An 18,333-nucleotide genomic window follows, 5' to 3' on the forward strand; every position below is an offset into this window, starting at 1 on the left:
CTGGTTTTTATACAGATATTTGGGTAGTTCTCTTTTTTTCATTCCTGCTTATTCCCTAGTATTTGTGCCTTCAAATCATGGACTTTTCTAGGTTGTATTATATCAGCTTGCTTTTGGACTTTCCCAACTTTTGACTTAGATTCACCACTTTCTTTTCTACTGAATTTTTTAATACCCTTCTGTCTCTTTCCTCTTTCTACTTCTACAGTTATCTTTGGCTTCATCTTCTACTCTCTCTTTTTTTGTTAGTCCATGCTTTTTTTAAAAAAAAATTTGTTTTCTTTCATTTTAGTAGATTTCAGGACAAATTAGCAGTAAATCTTGTGTTTGATTTGTCATGCTATAGTCAAAAGTGGCCTTTTCTACTTTGAAAAAAGATTTCACCTAGATTGTCTTAGTCTTTACGACTGTTTTCATCCATCTCCTTTTAATCACCAAAGTTCTTGACTCCACCTGTTCTCTATCACTCACTGTTCTAACTCACTCCTTTTCTAATCTCTGTACTCTAGTAAATTATTAGATGCCACTTAGTCACCAAATCAAGTTTTTATATTCAATTCTCATTTGTTTTTGGTGGTCACTATCATCTTACTCTGTTATACATGCATTAAAGGATTAGTTTTTTGTGGTAGAAATATATGAACAAAAACTGTGGTTTTGCAGAGAACTCTGATACTTACTGTTAGAATATTAAAGACATTAAATAAATTTGTACTTTTCTTTCATATATATACATATATGCCATTTCTTTTGTGAATTATTTGTTCAGTCATCTTCTTGTGTTACATTTTGATTTCTCAAGTTTTTAAGCTTTATGTAGTCAAGTCTAAATTATTATGTAATCATAACTTTTTATGTCAGATTCAGAAAATCTCTTTACTATAAAAATAGATACAGTAGAATATTGTTTATCCAGAATTGGATCTGTTATGGATTTATGGTATGGGTGAGTTATCTTCAGTACAAAACAGCACAGTGGTTTTAAAGAAATAAATTTTAATGCAAGTAAGATATGATGTGTTATATGACATATAGAGAATAGTAAGAAATGACCAGGGCTGGGCAAGTAACTCAGTGGTAGAGCACTTGCCTAGTATATGCAAGGCCCTGGGTTCAGTTCCCAGTGCTACAAGGAAAGGGTCAGGGGAGACCAGATACAATGGATATGTATGTGTCAGAAAGCCTTTTATTTGATATGGATTTATTTTGTAAATCAGTTGAATGTTTAAGTGTCTCTTATTTTACCCTACTCCTATTTTGAAAGTTTTTTGAAAATAGGAACCATGTCTCTTTCTTTTTTAAATAGCAGCACTTCTTTCTTAATATTTTTAAATGATATACCCCAATATATAAATAAGTGCATCTACGCATAAGCATGATGAGACGAAGTTGCATTCCTTTGTTATTTTTTCAATTTCAGCTTTTACAAGAAACTGAAGTATGGAAGGAGCAAGTGAGTGACCTTAATAAACAGAAAATAACATTTGAAGACTCTAAAGTACATGCAGAACAAGTTCTAAATGAAAAAGAAAATCACATTAAGGTAAATGGTTCTGTTGATTTTTAGTGACTGTGTTGTCTAGGCTTTTATACTAACTCTGAAATTTGAAAACTTTTGTCTTTAGCCACTTTTTATTATGTAGTTGACCAGATTTTAAAATGCTTCTTGAAGATCTTTGTAACATATATATCAACATTCTGTATGTCCTTTTTTTTTCTTTGTCTCTGCAGTGTTTTAGAATAGGTATTTCATAATGAAAAAGAATAATGGTTTTTACCTTTTTAAGCTTCCATCTGCTTCTATTGGTAAGAAGATGTTAGAAAGAGTTTAAGAAATTGGGCAGATTAGTTAAAATTTTATATGTTTATTATGTACCTTTAATACTTAGATTAACTGGTGTTTTGTACTTTGACAGAGATGAAGACTTTTTAAAAAGTAGGTTTAATTTAAATTTGACTCTAATTAGGAATAAAGTAATTGATATTACTTTGTTGACTTTTTCCTATGTCCTGTCTTCCCTATTGCTAACCTCTTTTCTCTGCGTATTCTTTTAAATTTTGTGCTTTCGAACTACAAACAAATCCTCAAGTGTGAGCATTGAGAAATGAGATGTAAAACTGACATTTTATAATCTGCATAGTAAAATGAATGTTGTCATATTGAAATGTACACATTTATGATATTTACGCTACTACTAAGAATTTTTTTAAGATTTTAGCTTTAGGAGTTTTAGATCGAGTTTGGCATACAGTTGGCCTCCTGTATCTTTAGGTGTCACATTTGTAGATTGAAACAATCGTAGATTAAAAACATTAAAAAAATGGTATCTGTACTGAACATATGCAGACTTTTGTCATTATTCCCAAAACTGTACAGTATAACAACTATTTATATAGCACTTGCATTGTATTATGTGTTATAAATAATATAGAGATGACTGAAAGTATACAGACAGCTGGGTGTGATGCTGCACACCTGGTAATCACAGAGGCTTGGGAGGTTGAGGCAGGAGGACTGCAAGTTGAGGATCAGACTCAGCAATTTAGTGAGGCCCTAAACAATTTAATGAGACAAAAATAAAAATAAAAAGGGCTGGAGATATAGCTCAGTGATAAGAAAACACCTCTAGGTTTAATTCTTAGTTAATTTCCCCTGCCCCCCAACCCCTGCAAAAAAAAAAAAGTATACAGGCAGATGCGCATAGGTTATATGTAAATCCTTTGCCATTTTATATAAGGAACTTAAGTGCGCATGGATTTTGGTATCTGTAGTGGGTGAGTGTGTCCTGGAACCAATTCCATGTGGATACCGAGGAATGACTACTAATATTTTCCCCTAAACTTATTCTACTTAAAGAGCTTATAAAAGAGATTATTGGGTGAAAATTTTAGAGCAGAGTAGATTTTTAGGTGGGCCTTTCCAGAGAAATACTTGGCATAGTCACCTGATTATCTATAGTGTTAGAAAATCTTCCTTTGTTCAAGAAAATTTTAAAAAGTACTCTTAGAAAACTTTGAATGTTCCCATTTAAATTCTCCTTTGTATCTTTTTAATATTTCATTTGAACTCCTCAACTGGTTGTTTACTTGAATAAATCAAGTAGAAATCTATTATCTTTTTGTATATTATGTGTCTAACTTGCAGATTTGATAACACACAAAATTTACTCCTGCATTAATGGCCACTCTTATTTATGGCATGTGAAAAATGTCATAAGATGATTCACTCTCTGTAGTCATTTATTTAGCAAGAATGAGCCATTATCAAATGATGTATTTGATTAGGAATAACTAAATTTGGTTTTAATTTTACAGAGTTTAATAGTCAGTGAATGCTATAATTTTAAATACTATTTACATATCAATAACAGGTAGAAAATAAGAGTTCATGTGCTGTTATTTATTTATATGTATTGATTTTTAAACTACTAATGTACATTCATAAGTTGTAAAGCTATTAGCATAAGGCATTACTTCTCTCTTTTATTTTTTTCCATTGCTAAATGTCAAGTCTCTGACTGAACGCTTGCTAAAGATGAAAGATTGGACTGCTGTGCTTGGAGAAGACCTAACAGATGATGGTAACTTGGAATTGGAAATGAAGAGTGAATCAGAAATTGGTGCTCACTTAGGTATTAAGTCATGACTCATCCTCTTTTGCCAAAATGGTGACTAGCTCTTCTATTTCCTTTTTGTTCCTCATGTGCACTTTGTTCTTTGCACACTTGTACTTTGACATATTCTGTTTGTCTGAAACACTCTGTCCTTCTCTCATCATTCCATGTGATTTAACTTTTATTAATTCAGTAAATACTTCTTCAGCCCCACAAACAGACTCTCAGCCTCCTTCCTCTCTGCTCTCTTTATGTATTATATACATTGTCATTACAGTAATTTTCATAATTGCATCAAACGTTTCATCGTTTTTCTCAGTACTCTAAGTTAATCACACAGATGGGTGACTAGTTTAAAAACTGAGTGTTATATAAAAAAATTTATGATACATTTTTTTTGTTTTGTTCTCATCAGATGATTATAGTACTTCAGTCTTGGCCTTCTCAAATTGTTTTTTTATCTTTACCTTTACTATCCACTCACTGCATTCTCAAACCAATTCCTTGGACAAAACCAACTACTTTTTATTTTGAAATAATCATGGATCCATAAAAAGTTGTGAATATAGTACACAGTGACTTCATGTACCCTTTACGTGGTTCCCTCTACTTGCAGTTCTTTTTTTTTTTTTTTTCTGGTATTAGGGATTGAACCCACGGATGCTTAAGCACTGAGCCACATCCCCAGACCTTTTTTGTGTTTTATTTGGAGACAGGGTCTTGCTAAGTTTCTTAGGGCCTTGCTAAGTTGTTAAGGCTGGCTTTGACTTGTGATTCTTCTGCCTCAGCTTCCCAAGTCACTAAGATTATAGGCATGCTCCATAGTTCTTGGCATCCGTTACTGGTAGTTCTAACTTATATGCTCTTTCTCTTCTCTCTCCTCTGACCTACTGCATAATTAATTTGTTGAGGAAAATGTGATTAAAGAAAAGTTTTCTTTCATGATGCTATTAATATTTTGGGAGAAAATTACATTTCCTAAATTACATTTATGAGTGAATATATACAATAATCCTCCCTTATCTACAGAAAATAATTTTCTAAGCCCCTCGTCGATGCCTGAGAAAAGTTAGTACTAAAACCTATATTTACTGTGTTTTCTCTTATACCTACATGTCTTTGACATAATTTTAAATTTATAAATTAGGCATAGTAACAGACTTATAATAGTAATAATAAAATAGAATAATTATGAAAGTTCATGTAATTCACATAGTAAAAGTTATGTTAAGGTGGTTTCCCTCAGTTGTGATACTGCAATGGGTTATCCAGAAATTAAGATGACTCCTAAGTAACTAATGAGCAGGTAGTAAATACAGCTTGGATACTCTACACAAAGAGATGATTTGCATCTCAGGCGGAAAACAGAAGGACAGCATGAGATTTCATATTACTCAGGATGGCATGCAGTTTAAAACTTTGTGAATTGTGAATTGTTTATTTGTGGAAGTTTCCATTTAATATTTCTGATTGTTTACATAACCACAAAAGTCACAGAAAATACAACCACAGATAAAGGGGGACTCTAGTAAAGTTCTATACATGTTTTTTTTACTTGTACTTTATCATGTAAGAAACAATTATTTTGCTAATAGAACTCATACTTATTTAATGTTTTTTTTTTTTTCCTTTGGGTTATAGTTCTCATATTTTGGGTGTTGTAGGATTCCAAGAGTAGTTGGGGAGTCTCTGATCTATACTAAGGTGAATGCTCAATACTTATTATAACTCTGCTCTTGGAGTTAATGCTGACAACATTTTAAAATGATATGGTACTTCCAGTGTTTTTATTATTAAGCTCCCTGGGAACAGGTCCAAGGTAGTTCTGCCTTTTACTAAATTCTTTATTGTTGCAAGAAGAGGTATTTCAGGGCTCTAGTTACGTGAATTAACATAATCATTTGGATGTCTATTGTAGTATCATGCTGTTTTCCCAAATAATCATGCTTTTGTTTCTCACTGTAGATAATCAGCCAAAAGGAGCTTTGAAGAAGCTGGTTTATGCGGCTAAGGTTTGCATTATTATGTAAATATAAAGAATATTGTAGAAGAGAGAGAACATAGATTAAACTCATGTGTCCTTAGTGACTATTTTAAAAGTTTGTTTTATTGTTCCTATGTAAGTATATTTAAGAAATGATCAAAAGTTTATCAATTGCTTTTTTTGTTTTTGGATTAACTTTTGAAATTCATAGTTAATTTTTAGAATTTGTTAAAATGAAAGTTTTCAAGTTCTGTACTTATTTCTTCAAAGAAGGAATATATTTTATCTCATACTTCCTTTGGTGCATTCTTTTCTTCTGGTCTTACTATTTTCTTATCCCTATAGCTCTATATCTTATTTTGAGAAGTAAATGCTAGATTCATTTTCTTCTGGTTTATTCCTTCTTTTTTCTGCCTTAGTAGTATTATCCTGATTTTTGATGATGAATGTAAAGTCTTGGAAGTGTAGTTTGAATGTTGCTTTAATCAAAATTTGTTTTAAAAGTAAATAAAATAAAAGTGACCTCTCTTTAAGAATCCAGTGAAAAGCATTCACTGCTTTTCTGTATCCCTGTCCTGAGGCTGAACTATTCATGGTTTTGCTAGCTTTCTAATATGGAAGCTGCATTGTTAATGTCTGTATTCTAAGTGATAATTTCATCAACTTGATAAAATAGCTGCAAAAGGGTTGTGGGTGGCATATTGAGGTGTGCATGTGTATGTGTGTGTTGTATAACTGATATTGCCTCTTTTTTCCTATTCTTTAAAGTTAAATGCTTCTTTAAAAACCTTAGAAGGAGAAAGAAATCAAATTTATACTCAATTATCTGAAGTAGATAAAACAAAGGAAGACCTTACAGGTAAGTAACCTATATACCTTAACAGTTTTTCTAAATAAATACATTTTCTTATAGAGAATAAATTCATTGAATCAGTTTTAAAAATATTCAGTTTCATTGTTTTTACTTTTGCTTTTTTTGGCTATTTATGAAAAATTAGTCCTGTTATCTGTTGTTGTTGGTTAAACCTTCCCAGTTTCTTTTACATTTATGTGAAATTAAAATAATGAAAGTTTTATCGCTAATAAGTGGATGATGACACATAATGGGGGGTGGGAAGGGTTAGTGTTGGGGTTGGAGTTGGGTTTAGGGAGGGGGGCAGGAATGGAGGAAGGAAGGACTGTATAGATGGAGGGGAAGGGTGGGAGGGGAGGGGGGGAAGGGAAAAAATGGCAGAATGAATCAAACAACATTACCCTATGTAAATTTATGATTACACAAATGGTATGCCTTTACGCCATGTACAGATAGAGAAACAACATATATCCCATTTGTTTACAATAAAAAAAAAAAAAAAAACAATTTGGAACAACCACAAAAAAAAAAAATAATCAAAGTTTTTAAAAACATATAAAACCATGAGTTACAGTATTATTTGTATGTTTGTTATAGTTTTAGATGTTGATAAATAGGGAATTGAAACTTTGGTTAAAACTTTTAATTGCAAAATTGAGTGTTGATACTAGTAGCAATATGGTTTATGTCTTTACTATATATTTAACATAGTTCGTTAGCACATATAGGAGTGATGTTAGACCTGTAGAAATGAAGTTTTTCTTTTCATTGAGCTGGGCACAGTGGATTTGCCTGTAATTCCAGCTGCTCGGAAGAATGAGGCAGGAGAATCGTGAGTCAAGGCTAGCCTGACAAAACAAAGAGATACTGTGTCAAAAGCAAAAACAAAAAGAGAAAACCTTTCTATTTGTATGCTGATAATGTTTATATAAGTTCTTTCAGTTGTGTTCAAAAAAATTTTAAGTTAGCATCTCATTTTGTAAAAAAAATTTTTTTTAATTTCCATATGTGTCATATTAAAAAAAAACAAAAACAAAAAAAAAAAACCAGAAGACTGGGCACGTTGGTGCATACCTGTAATCCCAATGGCTTGGGAGGCTGAGGCAGGAGGATTGCAACTTCAAAGTCAGCCTCAGCAACTTAGTGAGGCTCTAAGCAATTTAGCAAGACCCTGTCTCTAAATAACAGTCTAAAATAAGGGTTGGGGATGTGGCTCAGAGGTTAAGTTCCCTTGGGTTTAATTCCTGGTACCAAAAGGGAAAAAAAAAAAAAAAAAAAAAAAGACTGGAAGGACATTAAAATGTAAGCAGTGGTTAATCCTGAATATGGGATTTTGGGTTCATATTTATTTTCTGTTTTTCACTTATCTGTATTTTCAAAAAATTCTGTAATAGATGAACTGTATTCATAATAAAATACTATTCTAAAATCCCAAACTCTGGATACTGAAATCATTACCATAGCCCTCCTCACGTGATTGTGGTAGTTGGATTATTATTGAACTTTGAAAAACATTAGTTTTATGTTACATAAGGTGTTGATACATGTAAACCAGCCATAGAAGATTTACATATGGAAATGATAGGAACTCTACTTTCAGGGAAGCTGTTTTAATAGGTATATAGTTTTGTATTTTAATAGAAAGTGCCATTAGCAAGGAATTTACTTACCAGTTACCCTATCTCTTCATATAATTTCTTAAAAAATTTTTTTGTTTTTGTTTTTAGTTATACATGACAGTGGAATTGTATTTTGATATATTATATACATACATGGACTATAACTTCCCATTCTTATGATTGTACATGATGTGGTGTTAACACTGGTCATGTATTCATACATGAACATAGGAAAGTTATGTTTGATTCATTCTACTGTCTTTTGTTTCCCATCCCTTCTCCCTTCCTTCCCTTCATTCCTCTTTGTCTAATCCAGTGAACTTCTATTCTTCCCTTCTCCTCCCCTTGTTATATGTTATCATCTACATATCAGAGAAAACATTGGAGTGCAGGCCATATAGCCCACCTTGTAGAGTTCCTGCCTCTCATGCTGGAGGCCCGGGTTCAAGTCCCCAGCACTGTGGGATTTTGGAAATAATAAACAAAACCAACCTTCCAGAGAAAACATTGGGCATTTGGTTTTTTGGAATTGGCTCATTGCACTTGCGTGATAGTCTCCAGTTCCATCCATTTACTAGCAAATGCCACTGTTTCATTCTTTTTCATGGCCGACTAATATTCCGTTGTGCATATATACCACATTTTCTTTATCCATTCATCTGTTGAAGGAAACCTAAATTGATTCCATAGCTTAGCTCTTATGAATTGAGCTTCTATAAACATTGATGTGATTGCATCACTATAGTATACCGATTTTTTAAGTCCCTTGGTTATATGCTGAGGAATGAGATAACTGGGTCAAATGATGGTTCCATTCCATGTTTTCTGAGGAGTCGCCATACTGCTTTCTATAGTGATTGCACCAATTTGCAGTCCCTACAGCAATGTATGAGTGTACTTTTTTTCCCCCATATCCTCGCCAACATTTATTGTTGTTCTTTTTTTTCATATTTCTTAAATTTGTTCTAATTAGTTATACATGATAGTAGAATGCATTTTGACATACATAAATGGAGTGTAACTTCTCATTTGTCTGATTGTACATGATGTAGAGTTAAACAGGTCATATAATCATATATGCACATAGGGTAATAATGCCTGATTCATTCTATCACCATTCCTATCCCCAAGCCCTATCCCCCGTTTCATCAATTTTGACATTTATATAACAAATATAATCAATATAAAAAGTATTTCCATTACTTTTTTAAAATTTGAAATCATGCAGACTGTGTTTCCTGCGTGATTTATTACATTAGGAATCAATCACACTAAGATATATAGAACTGTACCCCCATGGCAACTATTTCAAAATTAAATGTCACACTTATAAGTATCTCAGAGGTCAAGGAAGAAAGTACAAGAAAAGTAATTAAAAAGTGCTTTGAAAAAAAAAAAAAAGTGCTTTGAACTAAGTGATAATAAAAGCTAAAATATCAGAACCTCTGGCATGAAACAATTCTCAGATGAACATTTATAACCTAAAGTACTTATATCAAAAAGAAACTAACAAATTATTTTCAAATTATGTAGTATGAAGGAAAAAATAAGAGTAGGAGCAGAAATATATGAAATAGGGAAGAAATAATATGACTATAATTTGATAAAAATCAACAAGTGTAATAAAAAAAGGCAGGGACACAAAAATTAGTAAGAGTGGAAAGTTATTAAAATAACCCTATAGACGTTAAAAATATTGTTAATATTACAATTGTATGCCAACATTTGTGATAGCTTGCATAACATGGTCTATATTAGAGAAGAATCCATGTGTTGCTGAGAAGAAAGTGTATTCAGTCATTGATGGATGAAATATTCTACTAAGTCTAAATTATCAATTGTATTTTTTACTTCTATAGCTTCTTTCTTTAGTTTTTATTTGGAGGATCTATTCAGTAGAGACAGAGGCATTTTAATATTATCCAATATTATTGTGTTGTGGTCTATTTAATTCTTGAGATTGAGATGGGTTTGTTTGATGTATGTAGATGCTCCATTGTTTGGGGCATGAATATTTATGATTGTTATGTCTTGTTGATATATAATTCCCTTAAGAAGTATGAAATGTCCTTCTTTGTCCCTTCTGATCAACTTTGGCTTAAAGTTCACTTTATCTGATATGAGGATAGAAAGCCCTGCTTGTTTATGTGATCCATGTGAGAAATATGTTTTTTCCCATCCTTTCACCTTCATTCTGTGAATATCTTTGCTTATGAGGCTAAATAAATATATATGGTAAAAATTAAAAAAAAATTGATTGCTAGAATTAGAATGTTGAATGTTTTGAGAATCTTATAAATAAACAATAATAATTAAAAAATTGAAAAACAATGTATATAGCTCCTTAAAGTATTAAAAAGAATTCACATATACAGAATACCTTACAGATTTTCTATTGTTGATGAAGAGTTTAAGAGAGTTTAGTTTATTACTTTCGTAATTTTATTTTTCTAAAATGTTGTTGTACAACTCAAAATATATACTCCTTTAATTATAACATTTCAAAATTTTATTTAGAACATATTAAAAATCTTCAGACTGAACAAGCATCTTTGCAGTCAGAAAATACACAGTTTGAAAGTGAGAATCAGAAGCTTCAGCAGAAACTTAAAGTAATGACTGAACTATATCAAGAAAATGAAATGAAACTTCACAGGTAATAAAATTATTTTGCAAACTCCATTGAAGGACAAGTGTAATAGCTTTAAACGTATTATGTAATATATTCAAGATCTATAATTATTGAAATTTCTCAATTTATGATTGTATTATATTTAATGGGTTTATTTTTAAGAAAATTATTTGATGTTCAAGGAAGAAAATATAAATGATGTTGGAATTCCCAAGCTAGTTCACAAAATCCTCTTTAACTTATAGTAAATAGTCAACACATTATTGCCTTAAAATCTCTAATACTGGCAGGCCAGGCTGGGGAATCTGATTGGATACTCTTGATTGAACTATCCATTAATTCCTTCTCTGATGTATGTAAAATACACCTTTCTCTTACACAAGTTGCTCCCAAGTGTTCCTTTTTTTAGTAAATGGCAGTGTCATTTGCCTAGTGACTTAGGGGAATACTTTCTAAACAATAGGTATTTAGTATGTAGAATATCAAACATTTACTTGTACCCTGTAGTATTTCCATAAGTTCACAAGGGAGAAGATAATATTACTTTTTTTGTGTGTGTGAGTTGTGGATTAAGCCCGGGGGCGTGTTACTTATCACTGAGCTATACGCCAGCCCTTTTTTATTTCTTATTTTGAGACAGTTTCACTAAGTTGCTTAGGACCTTGCTAGATTGCTGAGACTGGCCTTGAACTTGTGATCCTCCTGCCTCAGCCTCCCAAGTTTTTGGAATTTCAGGCATGCACCACTGCACCTGACTTGATAAATATTTCTTAAGAGATCAATGTTATTAGTGATACTATGTAAAATAATATGGATAATGTAGTATAAAGAGTCACTTGTGAGCTCTGAGCCCTGATCCTGTTAAAGTGACATGCCATATAATGACATTGTGGTTGAACCACATATATGGTAAGTGGTCTCATAAGATTTTTGTCACCTTCTGATTTTTAGACTTAATTTATACAAGTACATTCCGATGTAAACATAGTGATGAAATTACCTAATGATGCATTTCTTAGTATGTATCCCTACTGTTAAGCAATGCATGATTGTATTTAGTTTCTGTGCTTCATTTTCATTTATGTAAAATAGAAATAGCAATAGTACCCTTGTAGAGCTGTGGTAATGATTAACAAAGGCTTAAGAAGTTTCTAGTTCATATTAATGACTCAAAAGTTACCTATTATACTACTACTAAAAGAACTAAGAGTCCTAAGTAGGACTAGTATTACTACTACTACTACTACTACTATTATTATTATTCTTATTATTATTGACTTGGTCCATAAACCTACTATGTATTTTAACCATCATATTAGTAAGTTACTAAAATACAGTTTATTAGTTAGTACCTAACAAATGTATTTATTATTTATGAAGTCAGAATACCTGATACATAGTCATAAGAGTTTTAATATTTACCTTGGGTAATCTTATGTTTGTGATAAATTAATGTAAAAACTCCTGAGACTATTATGTTAGTAGTACTGTATAAGACACAATACTTCACAGTTCTCAGTTTATATGATTTAATTTCACACCAGAAATATTTACACAGGCACTTTTTTCCCTTGGGTATGATGTTCGCTGTAATGGTATTATGGAAATTGTTTAATGGGAAGCACCAGTTTTGATAGAATAAAAAATATGTAATTGATTATTATATGACATGTATTAAAAGAAATAAAACATTTTATTTGAAGGAAATTAACAGTAGAGGAAAACTACCGGTTAGAGAAAGAGGAGAAACTTTCCAAAGTGGATGAAAAGATCAGCCATGCAGCTGAAGAGCTGGAGACCTATAGGTATTAAATACTCTTTGAGGTGGGAAGGGTATCTAAAAATTCAGTATTAGAAAAAATACTAAAGTGACCAAAAATAAATGACATAATTTTACTTCATTACTTTTTATTCAGATTTCTTGCTATTATTCATTTATACAAAAAATATTAAAGAAAGGAGAAATATTTTCTTTTCAGGGTATGTGATTTTAAAATCTGGCATTTGAATATGGATAAAACCTGTTTTATGTTAATTGAAGAAATTTATGGCTAGACATTAGTTCAAGATCTTTCTTCTTTGGTTCAAATGGGGAACAATATATGCAATATTAATGAATTCAGCAAGCGTGCTCAAAAAAAAAATCACAAGTAGTATACTGAATAAGTTTGTAAGACTAAACATCTAGTTTTTAACTTGGTTCACTCCACTGGATCCAAGGAAATAATAGAAAATGTAGAGGAAAAATGAGGGAAGGTATAACAGTATCCCAAATAGTTGTGATACTTCATTTTCCCTTAAGAAGAGTAAGTTTGGGTTTTATCCAAATGAAGGAATTACCTTGTTAGTTTTATAAAGACAACAAGTAGCATTCTAACATGCAAAGGTTGTTAATTTACTAGAGTTCTATGAAGATTACGGACATCTGAATTAATCTCCCAGGATAATGGTTCTTAAAAATAAAAAAAAAAAAAATGAACTGTATAAATCTTTGCGTGACCTTTACTTTAGAGAAACCCAAATAGTAGTACCCTTAAAGCTTAATTAAGGTTAAAATTATATCAGGAAAAAATATACTTTAGAATCTCTTGAAGGTGATTATTTCTTAACGTGGAACTCTGGAGTTATTTTATATGAAATACAGCAGTCTGGGTGTTTTAATATTTTTTAGTGGAGAGTTTGTGCTCTCATTTATTGATACTGTAGTAGAATAATTATTTGCTTCTTACAGAAAGCGAGCTAAAGATCTTGAAGAAGAATTGGAGAGAACCATTCATTCTTATCAGGGACAGGTATGTATGTATGTATGTGTACCAGTGTATGTCTCTGTGAATGTGTTTGTGTTTGTATAATTAAAACATCATTGTGGGAAACAACCTCATTCACTGGCAGGGATGAAGTATTACATCATGGCAAATCATAAGAGTTTGCCCATTTTGAAGGCTGGAGATGAAATAGATGAACCAAGTGAGAGGGAATGGCTTCAAACAGTCCTAAAGATACTGGGAAAGCTCAGGTGCATGTGTAAGAGTTGCTCCAGTACCTTCACCAGCATTATGGGATATCTATACCATGTTAGGAAATGTGGCAATTGTGGCTACAGAGCTGGAAAAGATGATCCTGAAGTGTCATCACTGTGGAAAACCATATAGATCAAAGGCTGGACTTGAGTATCACCTGAGGTCAGAGCATGGACCTGTCTCCGTCTTTCCAGAGTCAGGACAACCAGAGTGCTTAAAGGAGATGAGCCTGGAGTCAAAAAGTGGAGGGCGAGTTCAGAGGCATTCTGCCAAGGTAGCTGTGTACCACTTGCAGGGACTTGCTTCTGCTGAACTGGCCAAAGAGTGGCCTAAGAGGAAGGTGCTTCAGAATCTGGTACCTGATGATCAGAAGTTAAAATATACGCGCCCTGGGCTACCTACCTTCAGCCAGGAAGTACTACACAAATGGAAGACAGATATCAAGAAGTATCATTGTATTCAGTGTCCTAACCAGGGTTGTGAAGCTGTCTGCAGTAGTGTATCTGGCCTTAAAGCTCACCTGGGCTCTTGCACATTGGGAAACTTTATGGCTGGAAAATGCAAGTGTCTTCTATGTCAGAAGAAAAGCGGAGGCGGCAGCACAGGAGCAGAAGGTCTCTTAGAAGGCGGCAGCAGCCTGGCATTGAGCTTCCTGAAACCGAGCTGAGTCTTCGAGTAGTGTCTTAGAGGAACAGGTAGTGTCGACCTCCTGTAAGGAATCAGAGAGGAACCAGTGCCAGCACAGTTCCAGAAAGGAAAGCCCCCAAAGACAAATCATAAACAAGCAAGGAAATAAGCTGTCAGTGAAAGTGCTTCTAGGAGAGTGAATGTAATGCTCTTGTCACAGGGACCTGTGTGGGGAGGCCTGAGTCGTGGGGCTGAGTGAAGATGCTTTCAACTGTTTGTGTAAGGCTGTGACTTTCTCAGCTCCTTTCTCCTGTGTAAATTTCACTGTCTTCTCTACTTATTCACTTTCATTCTCCCTCTTTCCCCTTTTAGTAGGTTTTCCTACTATTCTTCACTGGAGTCTTGTTTTTCTCTTCTCTTGCTCAGAGAGCTCCCTCTTAAGGCCAAGTATATACCCCTCTTGCCCTATACAAGATTAAGAAACCTGTTCGGTTGTCTTTTCCTTCCTGGGGTTTGAATGTTCTTGGATACTCCATTGATTTAGTAGCCATTCCATCATCTAGCTTATAAAACAATTCCAAACTAATTTTTTTAAACCATAACTGGTTTATCACTTTGTATTTGTGATATTGTTGTAGAAGCTAGAACTGTTGTCACTTATGTAATAGGTTACCCTGTCCTCTTGGGAAGCAAAACTTTATGGAGGCTGTTGTGTGTCCTCAATATGGTTTTAGGATTGAAAGTAAGAAAAGGACTTAGCATGAAAAAGCTAGAATCTCCCTCCACTGGTTATACTGGGAAATAATTTGTACCAAGTAGCAGTGACTGACTAGACCCACAGGCGTGAAAGCAACCTTAGGAGTAATGCGGCCCAAACATTAAAATGACTAGAAGGAAAAAAGTAGAAGAAGCAATAAATACTGCTCCAAACTTTCTGGTGCCTGAGGTCTCTCATCTGTTGCGATGATGCCCTCCTGAAGCTTGCTTTTGCTCTATTGATTCTAAGGATTGAGAAATGTCACATTGCCCCTGACACAGTAACCTACTGCTCCTGGTAATGCCATTAAGATTGGAAATCATGGTGTGCATTCCTTCTGCCCTGGACTTTACCTCACCTGTTAGTCTATATCCTGCTAAGTCCTTATCCATCCCTTTAGCCAACCTGTCTCTGAATTTTCTGAGAATATTGTCCTTCTACCCTCTTTTTTTTTTTTTTTTTTTTTTGTGGTGTTGGGAATGGAACCCATGGCCTTGTGCTTGCAAGGCAAGCACTTTACTGACTGAGCTATCTCCCCAGCCCTTCTACCCTCTTTTATATATGAACTATCCTCTTTATATTCTGACACTTTGACACCAGATGTAGATATTAATCTGGAGCTGGAAAGTAAAGTTCTTTTTCTATACCTCATGCTTACCTGGTAATGGTTAATGGACTCTTCCCCTTTGAGGGTGGCTTTCTCTGGAGCTTTGGTTAGAGCAGCATTGTCGTGTTTCTGGATTCTTTTTCCCCTTTTGCATAAGTGTTGGTCTTATACATTCTTGCCTATTTTGTGGCATGTGCCACTTAAAAAATTAAACTTGATATGGATGAATACTACCTTTTCAAATTCTGAAGGCTGTTACCACCCTTTAACTCTGTTGTCTGTGCTCCTCTGAATAGCTTTAACGTGGGCTTTTGGGAAGACCACTTTCAAACAAGGGAACATTTTTTTTTTTTAATTTGGTGTTTCTTTTATTTATTTATTTATTTTTTCACCAACTCTCTAATTGCTTTCTTTTTTTTTTTTTATATCCCCAGCTCTTTTTTATTTTATTTATTTATTTTTCTTATTGTAAACAAATGGGATACATGTTGTTTCTCTGTTTGTACATGGAGCCAAGGCATACCATTTGTATAATCACAAATTTACACAGGGTAATGTTGTTTGATTCATTCTGTTATTTTTTTTCCTTCCCCCCCACCCCTTCTACCCCTCTTTTCCCTCTATACAGTCCTTCCTTCCTCCATTCTTGCCCCCCTCCTTAACCCTAACCCTAAACCTAACCCTAACCCTATCGCTAACCCCTCCCACCCCCTATTATATGTCATCATCTGCTTATCAGCGAGATCATTCCTCCTGTGGTTTTTTTGAGATTGGCTTGTCTCACTTAGCATGATATTCTCCAATTTCATCCATTTGCCTGCAAATGCCATAATTTTATCATTCTTTATGGTTGAGTAATATTCCATTGTATCTATATGCCACAGTTTCTTTATTCATTCATCAATTGAAGGACATCTAGGTTGGTTCCACAGTCTGGCTATTGTGAATTGAGCAGCTATGAACATTGATGTGGCTATATCTCTGTAGTATGCTGATTTTAAGTCCTTTGGGTATAGGCCAAGGAGTGGGATAGCTGGGTCAAATGGTGTTTCCATTCCAAGCTTTCTGAGGAATCTCCATACTGCTTTCCAGAGTGGCTGCACTAATTTGCAACCCCACCAGCAATGTATGAGTGTACCTTTCTCCCCACATCCTCGCCAACACCTGTTGTTGCTTGTATTCTTGATAATCGCCATTCTAATTGGGGCGAGATGGAATCTTAGGGTAGTTTTGATTTGCATTTCTCTTAATACTAGAGATGTTGAACATTTTTTCATATATCTGTTGATTGCTTGTAGATCTTGTTCTTTGAAGTCCGTTCATTTCCTTAGCCCATTTGTTGATTGGATTATTTTTATTCTTGGTGTAGAGTTTTTTGAGTTCTTTATAGATTCTGGAAATTAGCGCTCTATCTGAAGTATGGTTGGCAAAGATATTCTCCCACTTTGTAGGCTCTCTCTTCACATTACTGATAGTTTCACAAGGGAGCATTGAAACCTGAATTAGATACTGCCAGAATAGATAGTTTTGAAACAAGTGAAGGAAATGGAATGTCTACACTACAGTTTTATTGGCAATTGCATCCTTAAAACCCTTTCAATAGATGAGGGTTGACAGGGAGGAGAAATGAAGAAGCTATGTTAATTTCTGGTGAGTAAGACTTGGGGAATGTTTGGCAATGACAAAAGAAAAATGGATCTCACTTAGAAAAAAAAAATTCTGATTTGTTTGAATTGATGTAGAAATATAATTACTTTGCCAGTTGTATACTTCCCTTGAGGTATTGTGTATAGCTGTAGAACATTTCTAGGGAACCAGAGATTCTAAGATAAAAAACCTTATTTAAAGTTTCCTGCTTCTTTGGGAATGTTGCATAAATAAGTATATATCAGCATTGGACTCTCACATTCAGTGAGACTAGTTGTCTGTTAATTGGAAACTCTTGCAGTTGATTATTACATAAAGTAGATGTTTACCATACAAAAACTTTGTTTTTGCATTCAGTTTTTGTTTTAAAAGTATGATAGATATATGAAATTATGCTCTGTCCATGTACAAATATTCCATAATTAATCCTGTGCATATATATATGCATACATAATGATATATATAATAATAATGCACTAATTAATAATAATAATGACAATTATAGAAGGGAGATCAGTGGAATAGAGCAAGTGAATGGGGTAGAAAGGAGGGAAGGAAAAGGAAAGATACTGGGGAAGGAGATTGGGCAAATTATGTTATAAGCATGTATAAATATGACATAACAAATTCCACTATTATGTATAATTATCATACATCAATACATATACATTTTTTAAAGTATGATAGATTAGGTCGTGTTTATGTAAAAATTTGTTTTAAAAATGTTGCTTCCTTACTCTTCTGAGATGCTAGAGTATTTTGAGTTGTGCACTAAATCATAGTGGAGGATGTGAATGGTTTTTACTTAAGAAAAAAGTGTCAGTATTTTAATGACTTTCTTTTTCAGATTATTTCCCATGAGAAAAAAGCACATGATAATTGGGTAAGTTTTAAATTTCCATAAGGCTCTTTTGTCAGATTCCTTTCAGATGATATATTACTTATTTAAATTAAGTGAAAATAAAGATAGTAT

The 18,333-nt window shown here is 33.4% G+C and overlaps 1 protein-coding gene and 1 pseudogene across 1 annotated transcript in view; both read left to right on the forward strand.

Moving 5' to 3' along the window:
- Positions 1-18,333, forward strand: part of Mia2 (MIA SH3 domain ER export factor 2) — a 106,091-nt gene that overhangs the window by 59,198 nt on the left and 28,560 nt on the right. Inside the window, 8 exon segments of the mRNA XM_047538624.1 lie at positions 1,421-1,543; positions 3,512-3,632; positions 5,580-5,626; positions 6,367-6,457; positions 10,588-10,726; positions 12,406-12,507; positions 13,434-13,494; positions 18,208-18,243. Of these exon segments, the coding sequence (XP_047394580.1) occupies positions 1,421-1,543; positions 3,512-3,632; positions 5,580-5,626; positions 6,367-6,457; positions 10,588-10,726; positions 12,406-12,507; positions 13,434-13,494; positions 18,208-18,243 (720 nt within the window).
- On the forward strand, positions 13,567-14,518 carry LOC124976026 (zinc finger protein 512-like; annotated as a pseudogene).

This window comes from Sciurus carolinensis, chromosome 2 (genome assembly GCF_902686445.1).
Source record: "Sciurus carolinensis chromosome 2, mSciCar1.2, whole genome shotgun sequence".
Lineage (NCBI taxonomy): Eukaryota > Metazoa > Chordata > Mammalia > Rodentia > Sciuridae > Sciurus > Sciurus carolinensis.